This window comes from Vicia villosa, unplaced genomic scaffold (assembly GCF_029867415.1).
Source record: "Vicia villosa cultivar HV-30 ecotype Madison, WI unplaced genomic scaffold, Vvil1.0 ctg.000345F_1_1, whole genome shotgun sequence".
Classification (NCBI taxonomy): domain Eukaryota; kingdom Viridiplantae; phylum Streptophyta; class Magnoliopsida; order Fabales; family Fabaceae; genus Vicia; species Vicia villosa.
This window is the reverse complement of record NW_026705154.1, coordinates 699,974-720,132: the sequence shown is the minus strand read 5'-3', so window position 1 is coordinate 720,132 and position 20,159 is coordinate 699,974. Positions and strand designations below refer to the sequence as shown.

The 20,159-nt window shown below is 29.8% G+C and overlaps 1 protein-coding gene across 1 annotated transcript; it reads right to left on the bottom strand.

The window, feature by feature from the left end:
- Positions 1–3,557: 3,557 nt before the first annotated feature.
- LOC131627040 (ABC transporter B family member 15-like) lies at positions 3,558–13,986 on the bottom strand. Its single transcript, XM_058897879.1, has 7 exons — positions 13,662–13,986; positions 9,243–9,297; positions 8,979–9,157; positions 8,381–8,838; positions 7,746–8,286; positions 5,491–6,435; positions 3,558–5,369 (listed from the first exon to the last, which is right to left on the bottom strand). Exons 1-7 carry the CDS (start codon positions 13,905–13,907, stop codon positions 3,963–3,965), a joined length of 3,831 nt encoding a protein of 1,276 aa, XP_058753862.1. The 5' UTR covers positions 13,908–13,986; the 3' UTR covers positions 3,558–3,962.
- Positions 13,987–20,159: the final 6,173 nt, after the last annotated feature.

The window sequence follows — 20,159 nt, the reverse complement described above, 5'->3', positions numbered from 1 at the left end:
AATTTTGAATGGATTTTGAGAATTTTGAAGGAAAAACATATATATTTTTTTTATAAAACGTGTCTTTAATATTTAGTTAATATATTTTTAATATTTATAACAAAAATCTATAAAACTCTTCAAAAAATTCATATCAAATATATTTTTGATAATAAAAAACACCTCAAAAGTGAAATTCTTAAACAATAACCAAAATAACAACAATTTTATTAAAAATACTTTTAAAATCAACAAAAATAAACACATATTTTTTAAAATAATACATGGAATTTAACTATGCTTTTGGAGTGATATATAATAAATAGACTAAAATGTTATGATCAAAATGAAAGTAAAAATCTACTTTAATCCCTACAAAAATCATAAAGCTTATAGTGGAGATCTATTTTAATTATAGAAAAAATATAAAAGCAACCTTCAATTATTGAGAAAAATAAACCATGACAAATTAATCACTCCTTTGTTTGACTGATGGAAAAAGGATATAGAGAAAAAAAAACTAAAAGTTAAAGCAATTATTGAATAATTTAGTAAGAGATAAAATAAAATAAAAAGATATTTAAATATTTTTGTCATAGTACAGAAAAATAATAAAATAGAAGTGTTAATCAATTAAAAAGAATATTCATGCAAAAACAAATGTAAAAAATGTGTCTAATTCGCAAATAAGAAGGTTCTGATAAGAAGAGACGTTAAATATGATTATAAAACAAATAGATAAATTTTGAATGATTATAAATTGAATAGTAAAAATAATATGTGAAATTAATACAGATAAATGAGATATTATTTATGGATCAAATTTATTAAGATATGATTGAGAGTAAATAATATTATTCATCAATAAAAATAATAATTGAGATATAAATATAATATTTTCACAATGATCACACTTGAATTTAGAATATCCATTCTCTTTTGTCGATTCCTTGACGAGTGAATGGGAGTTCCTAGTTCTGATATGTTGTTTTTTTTTTTCTAACGACAACTAATTATGCCTATTCTCTCAAGACATGATTGAAGTCTCTTCTTGGCCGATGCAATGGATCAAAATTAAGGATGTTTGCTTTGACATGACTGCATTAATATTCATTGTCAAAACTTTCAAGGAAGAGGTGAAATCATTGTCCTTCTTCTTCTCCTTGCATCAATCCATTCGATACACCACATGTGCATTTTGAAAACAGTTAAAGCCCGTTTAGTTCATCCAAAAAACCTATAAAATTGAGTCACACTTAAATCGTCATTTTTTTGCATTGAGCATATAATTCCCATATTTGATGAATCATATGAGCATTGGTATTTGCAAAATATTCTTCGAAATCAAGCCAGATTTCCCTCATCGGTGTTGATATGCAACTTCAGATCAATGACATTGATGATTCATGCCATCACCAATGAGTATGCTCTCTCTCAATTGGTGTAATTCATTGTCTTATTTCCTAGTTTTGTTATTGTTTCATGGATGAAACCAAATTTATATTTTGCTCGAAGTATCGTCTTCATTGATCGAACTATGATATGCAATTTTTTTTCCATTTTGTGAACAACCCCACAATGGAATTTATGAGTTGTGCGGGGGAACTGATGTTGAAAGGCAAACTTGAATCAATTACAAAATTGTTGTCTTTATGATCCAACTTAACTCTTCCCCCAAGCCTTGGGTTTGAGCTTGACTTGGATCCAATCCAGAACTAACTCCGTACATTTAAATAGAAAATAGTTTATGGACTCATCATTTGCACATAAGCAACAACTTATGGTATCCGCTACACCAATCTTATGTAATCTATCTTTGGTCGCAAGCTAGCCATAATGTCATCAGAGATCTAGGTTGCACATTGTTACAATAAAACAAATTATACCAAAGAACCTTTTGATCATCCTACGCAGGCTCTTATACATTTACTTCATCCTGAATTTCTGCAACTGCTGCATATAATCCCAAACAATCTGCACATCAACAACTTGCTCTCTTTGCTGCAATATATTTTCTACTCAAATTCTACAATAGCTTCATCATTATAACCTTATTCCAAATTCCAAGATCAATTAAGTTTAGGCCTCCATATTTCTCGGGGCTGCACAATTTTTTTCTTCAAGTAACAAAACTTTTCCTAATGATTTGAGATCCACCGTTCCATATGAAAGTTCTACAAACAACATCAATTCTCCTAATCACATATTTTGGAATGGAGAAACATTGTAACCAATAGTTACCAATGGTCAAGGATATACTCCGAACAAGTTGAACTCTTCCTGCATAGTTAAGGAGTTTAGTACTTTAATGCTTTGTTCTGCTCACAATCCTATCCACAAGACTCATGTAATGGTTGATAGCTAGCTTCTTTCAAGTCAAAGGCAGTGGTTGATAGCTAGCTTCTTTCAAGTCAAAGGCAGACTCAAATACTTAAAGGGTAGAGGTCCCACCATGAAAGTGATCAATATTTTGATGTCCCGCTTAACATTATCTTGCACACCATAAAAATAAATCCTACATTTACCCGAATTCACTTTCAAGCCAATTAACGAGGAAAAACACTTGAAGGTATTCATCATGAACTCTGCAGATCTAACATCACCTCTAGCAAATAACAATAAATCACCAGCAAAAGAAAGTTGAGTTTTTAGTTTAACTTTTAAAAGCAATAAAATCACAATTTTCGTAATTATGTTTTGAGTAATAAACATAATCATGCAATAATTTATAATATCTATATTAATTATTCAATATTTTACTGATTCTTAAAAAAATAAAAACAAAGACTCAACAAAAATAAACTACTACATATTTCAACATTAATATTTTAAAGTTTTTACAAGACATCATTTTATGGGTGTTTTTCACCATTATATTGAAAAATTCACCATTATATTAAAATGTTATATTTTAAAAATGGTATATATAATGTTAATTAGAGATCATAATTAAGTTTACAATAATATTTTTTTTTTTTTAAGTAATGTAACATTTGACACAGAAAATAGAAAATAAACTAAAAATTAATTTTAAAAAATATACAAATCAAGATTATCATACATCTGTTTATTTAAAAATTCCTATTTTTTTCAACAATTAAAAAGAAAAAGAAAAATCATAACACAAATTCCTATTTCCTGTGCGTGGCCTCCACTGCGATTACTGGCTACCACCGCTGCAATCTGCGACGACGACCGATGTGTCACCGCCGAGACGGTACATACGATCACCACCGCGACCTTCTACGGCACCCGCGAGATCACTGCAATTCGTTGCGCGAAAACCTTTCCCTGCTCGTGATTCACTCAGAGGCGCTACAGAACTGTTTGGAGGTAAACACTGTGATTGTTCTTCGTTGAGTTTGCGTGAATGTTTATGGTTGTTATCATTAGTAAATCCTACATTCCAATTTTGAAAATTGAGAAAAAATTGAATTATTCTATGTTTGTGATCTTGATATTTTGAACTGAGTTTGATGTAATTAAATTGTTTTGAACATCTACAATTATATTTTGGCTTGGATTGTTTATGCTTATTTTCAAAGTATCAACTCTTATATGTTTAAGTTAGTTAGTGACCTATTTCATACAACCAAAAAGGTGTGTTAGTGTCGGTGTCTCTGACACGACACAGACACTTGTGATTATATTTAATTAATTTATTTTTTTAAATTATTATTGATGGCGACGTGTCGGTGCTAGTGTCGTGTTTCTGGTGTCCATGCTCATACCAAAATTGATAACTTATGTGCAAATGACAAAAAGGAAATCACTAATGATAATTTTGATGCAGATTTGAAGTCAACATTAGTAATCATAGGAGAAATAAAATTTTACTTCAAGTTGATAGGAAACATTCTACGTCAATTGTTCTACATCCATAGGTAATTAGTTATATAGATACATTTATGACCGAACAACAACTCCATCATCAATTCTATTTTGTAACTTCTCCCTTAAACATTGAAACTTGATATTGTTTTTTAGTTGATTTCATGTGAAGAATCAACAATTGTGTTGGGTGGTCTTGTTTGTAAACTCACCAAAGAGTAATAAGCTCCACTTGGTCCCTTAGCCAACAAAGATGAATGTGTTCCTTTCTCAACAACACTTCCCTTATCCAAAACAGCAATCAAATCACAGTTTTGTATAGTGCTCAACCTATGAGCCACAACCACACTTGTCCTTCCAACCATAACCCTTTCTAAAGCATCCTGCACTAATTTCTCTGATTGACTATCAAGTGCACTTGTTGCTTCATCCAAAAGTAACACCTCTGGATTCTTCAATATAGCTCTGGCTATTGCAATTCTTTGTTTTTGACCACCACTAAGTTGAACTCCTTTATCACCACACCATGTCTCATAACCATCTTTTAAGCTTGATATGAAATCATGTGCCTTTGCAACCTTTGCAGCCTCAATGATCTCACTTTCATCAACTTTATCATCATATGCTCCATATGCTATATTGTCCCTTATGGTACCACCAAACAATGTTGGTTCTTGACTCACAAGTGCAATGTGTTTCCTTAATGATCTTAGATTATAAGACTTTATGTCTCTACCATCTATTGTCACCGTCCCTTTCAAAGAATCATAGAATCTCTCAATTAGTCCTATGATTGTTGATTTTCCTGAACCACTTTCCCCGACCAATGCTGTTGATTTTCCGGCGTCAATTTTAATAGAGAACCCTTGAAAGATCATCATACTAGGCCTAGCCGGATATGCAAAATGTACATCATGAAGTTCAATTTCTCCTATTAATTTTTCAACCTTGTAACCATCTATATCATCTGGCTCAATTTTTGTATACCTATCAAGGATTGCGAAAATTGATCCAACGGCACTGGAACCTTTAGCAAAATCATTAGTCATGCTACTAGCAGCCTCAGCAATAACTTTTCCAGTGCTTATCCAAATCATAGTAGTCTCAAAAAAAGCATTTTTTGTTATATATCCTTGTGACACAAGTTTTCCTCCATACCAAAAGTTTAAGGCCCTAGTGCAAAAAATGATGCTTTGTGAACATGCAAGCCCAATGCCTGCAAACCATGATTGCCTAATACTTTCATGACTTGGGCCTTCTTGGGATTTTTCAAGCATTTTAAGGATTCTATTTTGTGATGAAAAAGACGTGATGGTTCTTAGATTTGTAACAGCTTCAGCAGCTATTTTGCTACTTTCATCTTGGGCCTTAATGGCTTTGCTTGACATGTTATTTAGAAGGGCACACCTTACGTAGAAACATATTATGCTAATTGGCTGAACTGCTAGCATAACAATGGATAGTCTCCAAGTAATGATTAGGCCCATTGTAAATGTTACTGCCACTGCTGATATAGTTTGTATCATTAGTGACAATCTATCCCCCACCAACGATCTTACCTGTATTATTAATTTGAAAAGAAAATTAAAACATTTTATGTCTGTTTTCTTAATATATATAGTTTTTTTATTATATAACTATAACATAACATGCAAATTTTTTAAATAATTGAGAACATACCAGATTGGCTTCTACGGCAAGTCTGGAGCAAACAGCACCTGTAGAATTTTGATCCTCATCAAACCAACCAACTTCAAAAGTGAGTATCTTTGAAAACATTCTTTCTCTAACCCTCTTAGTCAAGTACTCTCCCATGTAAGCAAAGCTATAATGTTGAAGCACATTAAAAACCATTGTCGACAAAGCCAACCCTAGAAAACAAAATGCATAGATCCTAATTTGCTTCTTGATCTCATCATGGTCCTCCAGAAAATAAATTGATGCAGCTGACCCTGTTGAAAATGCATACACAGGTTGAACAGCACCCAATAAAATCGCGTTCAAACACCCCAAACTCACATGCTTCCACTCTGGCAAATTCATCGCCAACAACCTTCGAAATGAAGGAACCTTTACCTTCTCCTTCTTCTCCCTCTTTTCATTATTATTATTATTAAATACCTCTACATTATTAACGATATCTCCTACAACATTTTTATCGTTAACAATATCACCACCACCACTACCATGTGTTATTGAGTCGAAGGAGCTAGAATGAGTCGCGAGTCTATAACTATTTGTGTTTTGCATGTGATCTATACTAATGATAGATGGAGTATCGTCATTTTGGTCATTTTTGGTTTGTTGGAGACGAACAAGGGAAGTGTAAAGTGAATTGTCGTTTTGAATGAGGCTCTCGTGAGATCCCGTTTCTACGATTCTACCATTTTGAACAAATGCAATGATGTCTGCATTTTGGATGGTGGATAAGCGGTGAGCGATGATGATGGTGGTGCGTCCAACCACAGCTTTGTCTAAAGCTTGTTGGACGACTCGTTCGGATTCAGAATCGAGTGCACTTGTTGCTTCATCTAGCAATAGAATTCTTGGCATTTTTATTATGGCTCTTGCGATGGCAATCCTCTGCTTTTGTCCTCCTGACATTTGTATTCCCCTCTCCCCAACCTGCAAGTAAGCATACAATTAACATCTTAAGAAAGCATACAAGTAAGTAAGCATACAATTAAACTCGTGAGTTTTGTTTTTGAAGCCTAGAAGGACGTAATTTAGTTCTTTCCTCAGCATGTGTTTGGTGGGTTCAAGAAACCCACGGTGAAAATGTATGGAGCGTGAGAAAAACCCAATGAAAATCATTGAAACTCAGATTAGTTGTTTCAATTTTGAAATAAGCTTTTGCTTGAGGTTTTTTGAAGAACATATTAGAAGAAACTCTATAATTGAACTTAATAGTATATTTTAATTGGATAAGTTTTCACATATTTATTTATTTGAATGATGGGCCACTTAAACACCAATTAACTGTAATACTGCTATGAACATGTATTTGGACATCAAGTTAACTGGAAACTATATATTGCGTAGAATATGTTACATAATTTCCGGGCTATATGCAGTTTGTAGTTGTTGAAAGAACACAAGATTTGTTCTTGCTTCTCATGGACAGTTTGTGGAACAGATTTTCGGCACCATATAAACTGTTTATTTAACCTAACACAATTCTCTAATTTAGTGGAATTAGTTTGATTCATGCAATTTGACAGGAAAAGATAAGGTGCTTGTGCTTCATGTACTTGGACCACCATATTAGTGGGCTTTCTATTTTATGGAATTATTATAATAGATTTCACATCATGAAGAATATCATTAAAACATAATTATTCATGCTCTTCATGATATCTTTGTCATTGATTATGTTAGCATTATCTAATATAGTTTAAGTTTTATAATAGCATCTTCAATGGAAACAGATATGGTTTTTAGAACTACTTGCAAATTACACTTCCTTTATTAGTATATAGAACTATTGTTCAAGTAATTAAAAATAAATTTTAAGTTAAAATGTCCAAAAACCATTTTGGGTTATTATATAGTACCTAGTATATACAATTATTGGAGTAGGAGCATGCTTGAATAACACGTTTCTACTTGTTTGTGTTGATTAAGTTGCTTAAAGTGGATGAATATGATATGATAGCACTTGCCAAAAGTTGAACAATAGAAATCTTTGAATGATCATGTTACGTATAGGCATCTTGTTTGTGTTGATTAAGTAGCTTAAAGTTGATTTAGTAGTGTCAGATTTTCATAAGTAATTCCACATTATTAATGAATATGACTAGTCAAAAAATAAACTTCATAACTACAGCTACAATTTAGAATCATATCTTTAATCTTTCATTATTTTATTAGAATAGTAAAGTTCCACTTAATTATGTTTGGTTCATAGCATAATGACAAAAGCAATTAGCACTAACCTGAGTATCATATCCTTGTGGCAATATTGAAATGAAATTATGAGCATTAGAAGCTTTAGCAGCATCAACGACATCTTCATATGTAGCGTCCTCTCTTCCAAAAAGTATATTCTCTTTAATACTTGTTGCAAACAAAGCAGGTTCTTGACTCACCAATCCCATTTGAGATCTAAGCCATTTGAGTTGCAACTTATGAATAGCAACTCCATCAAAAAGAATCTCTCCACCAATTGGATCATAAAACCTTTGCAAAAGTGATATTACAGTCGATTTTCCCGAACCACTTCCTCCTACTAATGCAACTGTTTTACCTGATGGAACTTTTAAGCAAAAATCATTTAAGATCACACTTTCTGGCCTTGACGGATACACAAATTCAACGTGGTTGAATTCAACTTCCCCCGACACTTTCTCTAGAATTTCACCTTCCATGTTTTCTGAATCAATCTTAGGAACTCTTTTTATCACTTCCATTATTCTTTCGCCTGCAGCACTTGCATCTGTGAAGTATCTCACATTGGATAAACTAGCTCCTAAAGCTCTGTTACACAAGAAAAATAAACCAATAAACAAAAAAAGCACTAAATTTTACTAGTAAAATTAAATGAAATGAGATAGAGTATAAGGGTAATTACATTCCACCAATTGTAAATAATATTCCAACAGCAAATACATTACCACCTTTAGCACCATGATACATGACTAATATGCTACCATAATAGACAATTAAAGCCCATATAGCAAAACTAAGACCATTGATTCCAATGACTAAGCCTTTAGCTAAGCCTTGTTTCAATCCCAACTTCACAGATCCTTCTAAAGCATCAGAGAAAGCAGCTATGGTTTTGGTTTCTCCTACAAAAGAATAAACAGTTCTGATAGAGGATATTGTTTGTTCTACTATTGTACCAGCTTGGTTATACTCTTGTCTGATTTTTCTAGCCAACCCCATCAAAGTCCTCTTATACACGAAACCAGGAACAACAAGTAGAACTACAAAAGGGAATCCAACAATGGCCAATCTCCACAATGATATAAATGCCACTATATAGCTCCCAATGAATCGAGACATATTCTTCAAAAAATCTGGAACCTATAGGTTTCATGATTAGAAGAAATGAACTAATTGTTAATGTCACAATTATAATTATAGAGCTTTAATAGTTTTTTTTATAGAAAAAACATAGAACTCTAACATATAACTTGCTAGACTTTTTGTTTTATTTTTGATACCTTGTCACTTAGAACTTCTTGAATTACTAGGCTGTCAGCAGAGACATTAGTGATGACATCTGATGTACTTGTAACATGCAAATCAAAGTATGCAACTTCTTGTCTTAGAACTGCTTTCATGTACCTAGCTCTCATTCTTGTAGCTTGTCTTTCACCTGTTCTTGTCCAACAATAACCCTCTAAAGATGGTATGGTGTTAATACTTGTATATAGAAGTTTGAAGAGAAGTTAAAACTGAAAATAGTAACAAAATTGAAAGCTTACCTAGGAAGCAAGCAACAAAAGAGACACAAGCCACGTATAACACAATAACTGCATTCTACATCACAATGTTAATAAAGTCAAATCTAATAAGTTATAAGTAAAGGAAAGTCTTGAAGAAACTCTTATGAATTTTATCATCAGTGACTCAAATTTTTTTTTGATAAGCTCAATGAACCAATCATGCAAATGTGTCATCTGCATTTCCACACTTCACTTTTACCTGCAAATTAGTATAAATGCTACTATTCTAATAAGACATAATTGTTGAGATACTTATAACTATATAAGCATATAAGCTTGTCTATTGGTCTCATTTTTTTAGCCAAATCAACTCATTATTTTTCATTTCAGTTAAGCCTATATATTATTCAATCCTACAAACTCGGAATGTTAATTGATGATTGCTCACTACTTATAAACACATCTTCAAATCATATTTTATATAACGAATGACTTCTCAACACACTCCCACTTTAAAATATGACATTTAGAGCATGACTTGAATGACTTGATAAAAGGTAGTCAAATGAATATTGGTTAGAGTGTAATTCAATTTTATAAAATTGATTTATAAGATAAGAACTATCCACCACTTGTAATCATTTATTCATGTCATATTTTATTTAATGCGGAATTTTTCAACACATCAATTCACATCTAAGACTGAACAACGAAATCATAAATTGAGTTGCCTAATCATAGACATACTAATAGATCTTGAACTCTAATATCATTTTATCATTTTAATATGGATTAACTAAACTATACTTTGTTAGTTAAGAACTACCCGACACTTATAAACATATTTAAGACATCTCTCTTGTAATACTTGACTTCTCAACTAACATTTTTTTTTATAGATTTTCACTCACACATTTATTAAAATTTGATTTTTGTTAAATGTAATTAGTTTTATTAACATGTGATACTACAAGATAATATTGGAATTCAAGTGTGAACAACTAATTTCATATTAACTATAAACAAAACGAATATTGGATGTAAATTCATATATCTAATGTCTTAACATTAAGAGTTGAGAAGATTCCAAGGTCTCTTATAAGTCTTGAATATTTATCTCATTGCAGCTTCTAGCGATATCAAAAATTGTTTAACAAGTGGTATTTGAGTCATACTTAAAGCTTAACGAAAATTAGATGTGAGATCCTAGTGTAAATTAGGTCATTGATACAAGTGATTTACACTTGAGAGTGAGATTGTTGGAGTTAAGTGTAAGAGGTTAGCCTCACATCGACTAAAATTGAATGAAATGTTGCATGCATAAAAATTGTGAGTCATATATATAATACATTAAGGCAGGGCCGACCCAATCAGACAGAAGACCCCGTTCTAATTTATAAAATGAGCCCAACTTTTTTAAAAAAATACAATTATAATAAATAAAAATGACACATATAAAATATAATTATGTATTAATAAAACAAATTTAATTATAATTATTTGGACTTTGATCAATCTCATTTTTTGATTGTATTGAATTTTTATTATAATATATTTTTTGATTTATTGAACATTTTTTATATCAATTTATATATTTATTAATATTAATGAAAAAAATTAGACTTTTTAAAATTTTGGGACCCTCTAAAATTTGTGGCCATGTGCTGTATAGCCTCTTGCTCCTGCACAGGGCCGAACCTGTATTAAAGCTTTGGGTTAAGATGTGATGTCAACTTCTTTTATCGGTCATAGATATTTAATTCATTGAAGCTCTGAGCAACAAGAGGAATCATATACATGATTCGACTTGGTTAGGGAGTAGGAATGAGATATTAGTGGATCAATTTTAGTGATGTGAGTAACTTACATTTGAGGGATCAATTTTAGGAATGAGATACTAGTGGATCAATTAGAAATTAAGGAAATGTTGAATTTAGAAAATTTGTGACTAATATACCTAATGCTTAAGATATTGAATTAAAATATAGTGTCAAGATCTTTTATTGATCTCAAACATTTAACTTATTGATGATCCGACGCATCCCAAATTCCTCTCAACAAATTTTTTTTTAGACTTTTGTGACTGAATATACCCAAATGTAAGGCAACAGAAGCCTTTGCTTTTTATCTTAAAAACTATTCTTTTTAAATGCTTGAAGTTCTAAAAAAAAATGTCAACCAATCACAACCTTGAATCAGAATAAAACACACTTTAAATTAAAAGTTTTTTTAATGACAATGAACTTTATTAGTTTTCTATTGGATGACAGTGTAAAATAATTTTTCAAAATAAAACACATTTTAAATTAAAAGTTTTTTTAATGACAAGGTACTTTATTAGTTTTTTATTGGATGACATTGTAAAATAATTTTACAGTGTATATAAATTAAACTAAAAAAAACACTATTAATGTTTGTTTAAAACCTCATAATATAATAAGTTAGATTACTCGTAGATATTCCATATATTGATCTTTCTTCCTGAAATAAAAATCTAATATTAATGTTTGTTTTAAACCTCATAATAGAATAGGTTAGGTTACTTATGCTTAGTACGTAGACATTCCATATATTGATCTTTCTTCCTGAAATAAAAATCTAATACTAATGTTCGTTTTAAACCATATAGTATGTTAGGTTACTTATGCTTTGTAGATATTCCATATACTAACCTTTCTTCCAAATATAAAAATTTAATATTAAAAATAGTTTTTAACCTCATAATATAATTTATTAGGTTACTTATGCTTTGTAGATATTCCATATATTAACCTTTCTTCCAAATATAAAAATTTAAAACCAATGTTTGTTTTATATCTTATAATATAATATGTTACGTTAGTTATGCTTTGTGGATATTTCATCTATTGATCTTTCTTTCTGAAATAAAAAATCTAATATTAATGTTTGTTTTAAACCCCATAATATAACATGTTATGTTATGCTTCGTAGATATTCTCTATAATGATCTTTCTTTCTGAAATAAAGATTTAATATTAATGTTTCTTTTAAACCTCATAATATAATATAATAGATTACTTATGCTTTGTAGATATTCCATATATTAACCTTTCTTCCAAATATAAAAATTTAATATTGATAATATGTTATACTTATGCTCTGTATTTATTCTATGATCTTTTGACTAAATTTTGATATTTTTGATTAGTGAGAGTTTTGTTATAAGACAGGTATGATATCACATCATTTTGATGCATCATTTTATAACATTTACGTGTTTGAATATTAGTGTTTGATCTAACTCATCTTTACAAAACCGGTTGGTAAAGTGAGGAGTGTCTCTCTATATATATTCTTTCAATGCTCTATCTCCAACCAATGTGAGACTTTAGGATCTTCCTAATACATCCCCTCACGCCCAGCACTCTTTTTGGGCTTGGTGCGTGGATATTAACGGTGGACGACCCATGGTCCGATCGATAGACTCTGATACCATATTAGAATTTGACATAACTCATCCTTACAAAACGGGTTGGTAAGATGAGGAGTGTCCCTCTATATATATTCTTTCAATGTCCTATCTCCAACCAATGTGAGACTTTAGGATCTTCCTAATATTGGATAATTGATTCATTATTAATATTTTAAATTTAATGAATTATATATATATATATATATATATATATATATATATATATATATATATATATATAACATAGTATTAAATATTTTTAATTAAAATTATCGTCACTACAAAATAATTAATTTTATTATTTTTTAAAATCATGAATAAATAAGTAACTTAATTACATGTAAATGAAAAACTTACTGTTAAAAAAATTATTTGATTTTCAATGTTTTAAATTAACATTTATATTTATATTTTTGAAAAATTTAAATATTTTAATTTTAACAAATTAATTATCAAAATTTAATTTAATATCAAACTAATTTTTATTTATTTTTAAATGATATTATATTATATTTTCATTTTAGTCTTTAATTTTAAAATATATTTTAAAGGAATAAAACAATAATTTTTTTCTGATATCTTGTCGATTTTTCATCTAACACTTATTTTTTTTATAAAAAATTATAATAAACATTCAAGTTGGAAAATATATTTGTCATCTCAAGAATTTTATATGCAACATTTTTTATATATCATTTATTACATAAATATATGTCATATGTATCTATACCATAATATTGTGTTAAATTCTTGATTTTGTTTAATGCAATAATACACTAGCAATTACAAAATTTTGATCAAACAATAAAATAGATATATTCGGATTCTCATACCGATTGAAAGATTTTGTATATGTTTGTTAAGCAAATAGAGAAAGAGTTTTTAACTAAGATAAAAGAGACTTCAATTTTTGGCTTTATTATAATTAAATGTATAAAAACTTCATATATGATACAGGTTTTAAATATGATTTCATACACTTAAAATTTAAATTATGTTAAGTTAGAGAGAGAAAGAGTGATAACCTCATTGATGCTATGAACAAAGTTGCTGATTGATGAGCCAGAAAAACCACCCATAGAGTTCATGATTTGGCCTGTGATAAACACCACCACAGGTACCATTGTGCCATCACTAATTGCCCCCAAAGAACCAAAAACCATGAAGAACCAATCTAGAATATCAGCATGCATGAAAATTGACCTAAAAGAAGCATTATTGGTTTTCTTTGTTTTAACAAAGGAAACATTTTTCTGATCCTCACCACCCATTTCAGGTACTTTTTCTTTTGTGATGATAAAAAAACAAAATAGAATATATATGTTTGGTTACAAGACCATGTTTTCAATGGTTTTGATTGTTATAGAATTATACAAGGTTTGTGTGATTTTATAGGAAAAGAGATAGTGAGAGGGAGTGTGTGAGTGGTGGGTGGGGTCAGAAAAAGAAAAAGAAAATAACAAAAGGGTTTTAGTGATTCATGATAACACTATTGTTCCTATGTTGTCTTTTGAGTGATTAATCAATAATAGTACGATATGTTTATTTTGATTTTTAAAATATCAAAATTTCATTTTAAAAGGAAATAGACCTTTGTATTTTCTTATGTGTTGTTTTATGGTCAACTAGTCAGACTGTTTATTTTATGACTTTTTTTTTTTTTTTTTACTATGATGGGAAATTGTATTTGATGATGTTATGAAAAGTCCTATTACAACATTTTATTTTATAGTTTCATTGATCAAATATAAACTCATTATTTTGTAACATATTGGTTTCGATTCAAATAGTTAGACCATAAACAAATAATTATGCCCTTGAACACTTCAATCAGACACTTGTTCCTCCAACAAATTGCATCACATGCAAATTAATTTAACCGCTTTTTGATATATAAGAGTAATCACACCAATTCAAATATTCAAATTTATTTTCATTCATACATAATTTTCAATTTCTCTTCGCGACTAGGGCATTTGAATGCTAATTTTGCAGGTTTAATCCACTCCACCACATTAAAAGTATTGTTTCATTGCATCGAGACACTACTCCATCACATCATCTTTTATTTTAGTGGCGTCATTTGTGGGATTTGATTTCTAATTTCTGCTAATTTTCACAAAAAATTACTATTTCTCCACCAAAGATCTTGATCATCGATCTCTTTTCTTGAAACTTTCTTTTCCTCCTAAAAAAGAAGATCATAAAACAAGGTGACATCCAAAGTCATTTGATCTACTTTTCAATGACAAGTTGTTGTTGTAGTCGCTAAAGCTGTCAAATGACATATTATTAAATAATTGGACGTTGAATAATACCCCTCTGTCCCAAATTATAAATCATTTTACAAAATAATTTTGTCCCAAATTATAAGTAATTTTATAATTCATATACAACATTAAAGAAATTTTTTCTAATATGCCTTATATTATTCAGGCTAAATTACAGTTTTGGTCCCTCTATTATACTCAACTCACGAAATTAGTCCGTCTATTTTATTTTTAAACAATTTTAGTCCCCTGCCTAATTTTTTTTAGTCAAAAAGTGATGATGTTTAAGAAAAACTAAATAGTGGGCAAATTTAAGATGACGTGTACATTGTCATATTTCATTTTATTTTATTTATTTAATTAAACTAAAAATAATAATTGAAAAAACTAATAAACTTTGAATCAAAATAAAAAGTTGATTTAGAGATAAAAATCAAAGATTCAGCGTTAAATTTTTTTCCCACAAATGCTTCAGATTTGTAAAATTGATTTTTGGTTTCTAAATCAAAGCAAAGGTTTGTAAATCAAAGTGAAGTTAAACAAAAATGCAAAATTGATTTTTGGTCTTTCTTTCCTAGAAATTCCCTTCTTAAAATAATATTTCTTTCCAACCAGTGCTTCAATGTTAAAAGAAAACAAAACTGGAAAAGAAATTCATCACTATATAGAAATCCACTATACTGTCTCTTGTCATTGCAACAACATATCTATAACAAGCATACTACAAATCAAAGGATTAACCAAAATGGGGAAGCATTCCTATGGCAGAATATGAAAACTCACATACAGATCTAAAGAGGAAACGACAGATCTAAGAGAAGGGGAAGGACTCGGATGCAGATCTGAGGAGGAAATAGGCGGCAACATAGCTTTGTGCATTGGAATTGCTCAGATGACGACGGTGAAAATGGCTTGTCGCGGCGGTAACAACTACCAGAGAGAAGGGTTTTATTTCTCCATATACATTTTGTTTACATTTACCGTGAATCTCTTTTATTTTATTGTTAATGAATACTAATTTTATTTCAAATCCATCATTCTATTTGTTATGTGAATCTATAAGGATGCAAGATTTGTGATTTTGCTATAATCTTCCACAAATGTATTTTTTTCGTTGTTCTCCCTTCTATTCTTGTTTTTTGTTTTTCAATCTTTTGTTGCTATGAAGAACACCTGATGAAGGTACATGAAGAACAATTTAATTTGCTATTTATTACTATTTTTAATTATTTTAGTTTTAATTAATAAATAGTTATTCTGCATCTTTGATTTTTATTTCTCAATCAATTTTTATTTATTTTGATTCAACGTTTATTGGGCATTTTCAATTGTTTTAGTTTAATCAAATAAAAATAAAACAAAATATGACATGTAAAATAGGATAGGCCAAATGGCAATCTACACATCATTTTAAAAGTTGTCAGTTATTAAGTTTATTTTACACATCATTCTTTTTACTGAAAATTAGAAGGAGGGACCAAAACTGTTTAAAAATAAAATAGAGGGACTAATTTCGTGAGTTGACTATAATAGGAGGATCAAAACTATAATTTAGCCTATTATTTATTACTCTTTCTTTTTCCAATTCTCTTAATTTTTATTTCCTCTATAATTAATAAAGGACAATATTGGAAAGTCAAACATAATTTATCTTTCACATACAACAGTAATTATGTTTTTTAATTTGTTTGAAATGTACAAAACGTCTTATAATTTGGGACAGAGAGAGTAAAATATATACACAATCAAATTTTAAAATACTAGAGTATTCATCAAAGCTATATTTAGATATAGTTAAATGAACGGAGCATTATGGAGTGAAGCGAAATAGAGTAGAACGGATCGGCGCAAAATAAAGTTGTAAGCATTATTTTAGAGTAAACAAACCAGAATTCATCTGTTTCCATATGGATGATGGTTTCTCTGATATGATTAAGGAGATCAGGAAAAATTAATTGAAGATCTTATGGGATATACCATCATGGTTTGAAATGAAGTCCTCCACTTTGACCTTTAAATTAAGATGAACTTGATGAGGGATGTCCATGAGATAACCAATTACACCATTAGACCAAGCCTCCATTCAGAAATATATTCTAGATCATGTTTCTACAATCCACTCAGTATTGTAGATAGATTTTTTGAAGTTAGATTTTATTCCACTCTAAATTGAGAAAAATATATGATATTTGATGCAAGTTCCTTCCTTCCAAATCCTAAATTTTAAGAAAGAGACCCATAGGAAATTTGAATTCATCAAATTTCAACATAATTTGATGACAACTACTTCATTAAGGGATTATGAGTCTGTTTGGTAACACCCAAAAAATAGCTTTTAGCTTTTCAGCTCACATTAATAAAAAAGCTCTGTTTGGTAACGCTATTTTAGCTTTTAGCTTGTAGCTTTTTTACTAGCTTTTAGCTTTTTTTTCAAAAGCTATTTGAAGTAGCTTTTGAGCTTGTAGCTTTTAGCTTGTGACTTTTTTTTCCATTTATACCCTTATTATTTTAACAAAATATTATTACCCTTATTAATTAAAATGATCATTTATGTCATTTCGTATTTATCAGCTAATGAAACAGTTAATTTACCAAACACTCATATTAGCTTATCAGCTATCAGTCACCAGCTAAAAGCTACCAGCTATCAACTACCAGCTATCAGCTATAAGCTACCAGCTAGTTTTACCAAACAGAGCCTATATATATATATATATATATATATATATATATATATATATATATATATATATATATATATATATATATATATATATATATATATATATATATATATATATATATATATATATATATATATATATATATATATATATATATATATATATATATCACCTTTTCTAGTAAAAATTCACCTTTCAAATAAAAAAACTTTCACTTCCTACTTAGGACATCTAGTTCGACATATTATACCAGATGCAGTAAATAGAACATCTCGTTAAACATTATTGATCAGCACATATTTTATGCAATGTTAAAACATGTTGGTGATTTTAGTATCATCAATGTATTTTGATAGTAATGTGATTTACTATAGGCCGATGCAATTATGCGTTAAGTTTGAAACGAGTTAGGGTAGTGCGGAGTGCACGCTCGTCGAGCCAAATGTGTAATTGAATACGAATAATTGAAACGGAGTTCTAAGGGGCGTAGCCCCTGGCGGGGTGCGGGGCAGGGCCCCGTTCGAAAATTTTCTGAACAGCTGTGCCTTTTCCCAACAGACATGACCGTTTTTCATGAAAAGGTGTGTTTTTTCGGTTTCTGTTATTGATCTCCTATATAAGGAGTCATTTGGCCTCAATTTTGATACACGAAAATCATACTTCCTCTCTACATTCCTGACCTGTTCTCTATTGTCAGAAACAGATTGCTCTTCGAGAATTATCCCCACAAAGATTTCGTGAACCCAGGCAAAAATAGGGTCGAAATACTTTGTTCGGAAAGTGAACAAACACGATTCTTCGAAGTTATCCAGGATTATCATACCCGAATTTCTAACAAAACATTCTATCTAACATGTTGTTGCCCAATTTGTTTTACTAAATTAATGCCAACCATCAAATCAGAGAATTAACACACACACACTCTTTGGAAGACCATATATATGCTATATAATCATGCGATACTTGAGGTTAGGGATGACCATAACGTCTGTCGGCTTATTATGGACATCGCGAGATCGGACATATAGGCAGGACTTTTTAAGGAAGGCAGTCCTCATTTGGTCCTTGTAGAAGGCATTATTGCCGAGGCACATAATGCCTTATCGTACAGGCAGAGAAGATGAGGGTTAGACATACTCAATAGTTTATGTTTGGTTGTATTCTTTTTTGTATTTTTGGAATAAGTTATGTATAGTCGATACATTTTAATTTTACTTTAATTATTATTTGACTTTTTAATGTATGTGTAGCATGTTTGAATCAATTAACATATCCGTTTTTTAATTTATGGCCTAAAATGACCTAAAGTATAAGTTGACCTAAAAAATATCAATGTTGTTGCCTTGAAAGCGTTTAGTGGGGTTTTTGGAGACGCATTTTCGAAATATCCTCTATGATGTGCATTAAACACGCTTTCATTACCTTTAAATGATTCCAGGGGGTATTTCGAAGATGCATCTTCAGACTCACCTCAAAAAATTCACCGAGATGCATCTTCAGATCATATTTTGTCAAAAAATGGAATATGTGGTTGAATTACGAGGGTTCGTGTGATTTTAGGTGCGTCTTCAGGCACCAATAAAAACATTTTTGAATTTTTAGAGGTGTTAGACGCACCCGTAGAATGAAAAGAGTATTTCTCATGATTAAACCGTCCAACCTAATTAACCAAACGAACTTACCCATTTTCAACAAGCCGTTCAGTTAAGTCAGTTTTTAATGGCAAGCTGGGTATGTTCACTAAAATTCTAATATTATTTATTAAAACTCTTAAATCCATAATATTCTTTAAAAAAAACTAAAATCTCTAAATAAAAAGATGTATGCACTGATAATAAAATATTTTTCCATTCTCAACCAATTAGAGTGTCTATTTAATTAAGTCACACTTTTAATTTGAGAAAAAAAAAGCGTTAAATATTTGTAGAATGTTAATCAATAAGAAACATACATTACAATAAATTTTATTTTAATTTTTAAAATACTAAAATGACATAGCAAATAAATTTTTTGATTAATTGTTGTATAAAATTATTTTACGCTCAAGTGTATTATATTTACACTTTTGGCTTAATTGTAATTTTGGTCCTCCTATTATTATTTTTTTTGAGTTTTGGTCCCTCTATTTTAAAATCCTGAATTTTAGTCCTTTTATTTTAGTTTTTTGAGGATTTTGGTCCCTTGCAAATCCGAAGGCAATTTTTAATGAAATGGAACTCACATTGATGACATGTTCAACATAAATTTTAAATAAAATTAGTTTTTTTGCACATTTCACTATTGAACCGGCACTGACACATCATCAATATGAACGTCATTTCATTTAAAATTGTATTCGAATTTGCAGGGGGACCAAAATCCTCAAAAAACTAAAATATAAGGACTAAAATTCCGGATTTTAAAATAGGAGGACCAAAACTAAAAAAAAAATAATAACAGAGGGACCAAAATTGCAATTAAGCCTACCTTTTTTAATTTAAAAATGTTTATATGACATAAAATAATATTTTAATTCTATTGGATAATAATGTAATCACAAATAAAAATTTCTCTTAAACAATAAAAAAAG

Excerpts from the sequence above, each read along its gene's own strand:
- LOC131627040 (XM_058897879.1), bottom strand. The coding sequence starts at position 13,907 with ATGGGTGGTGAGGATCAGAAAAATGTTTCCTTTGTTAAAACAAAGAAA. Across the intron at positions 6,436-7,745 it reads CACAAGGATATGATACTCAG|GTTGGGGAGAGGGGAATACA; the intron begins GTTAGTGCTAAT and ends GCTTACTTGCAG. Across the intron at positions 5,370-5,490 it reads TTGCCGTAGAAGCCAATCTG|GTAAGATCGTTGGTGGGGGA; the intron begins GTATGTTCTCAA and ends TTAATAATACAG.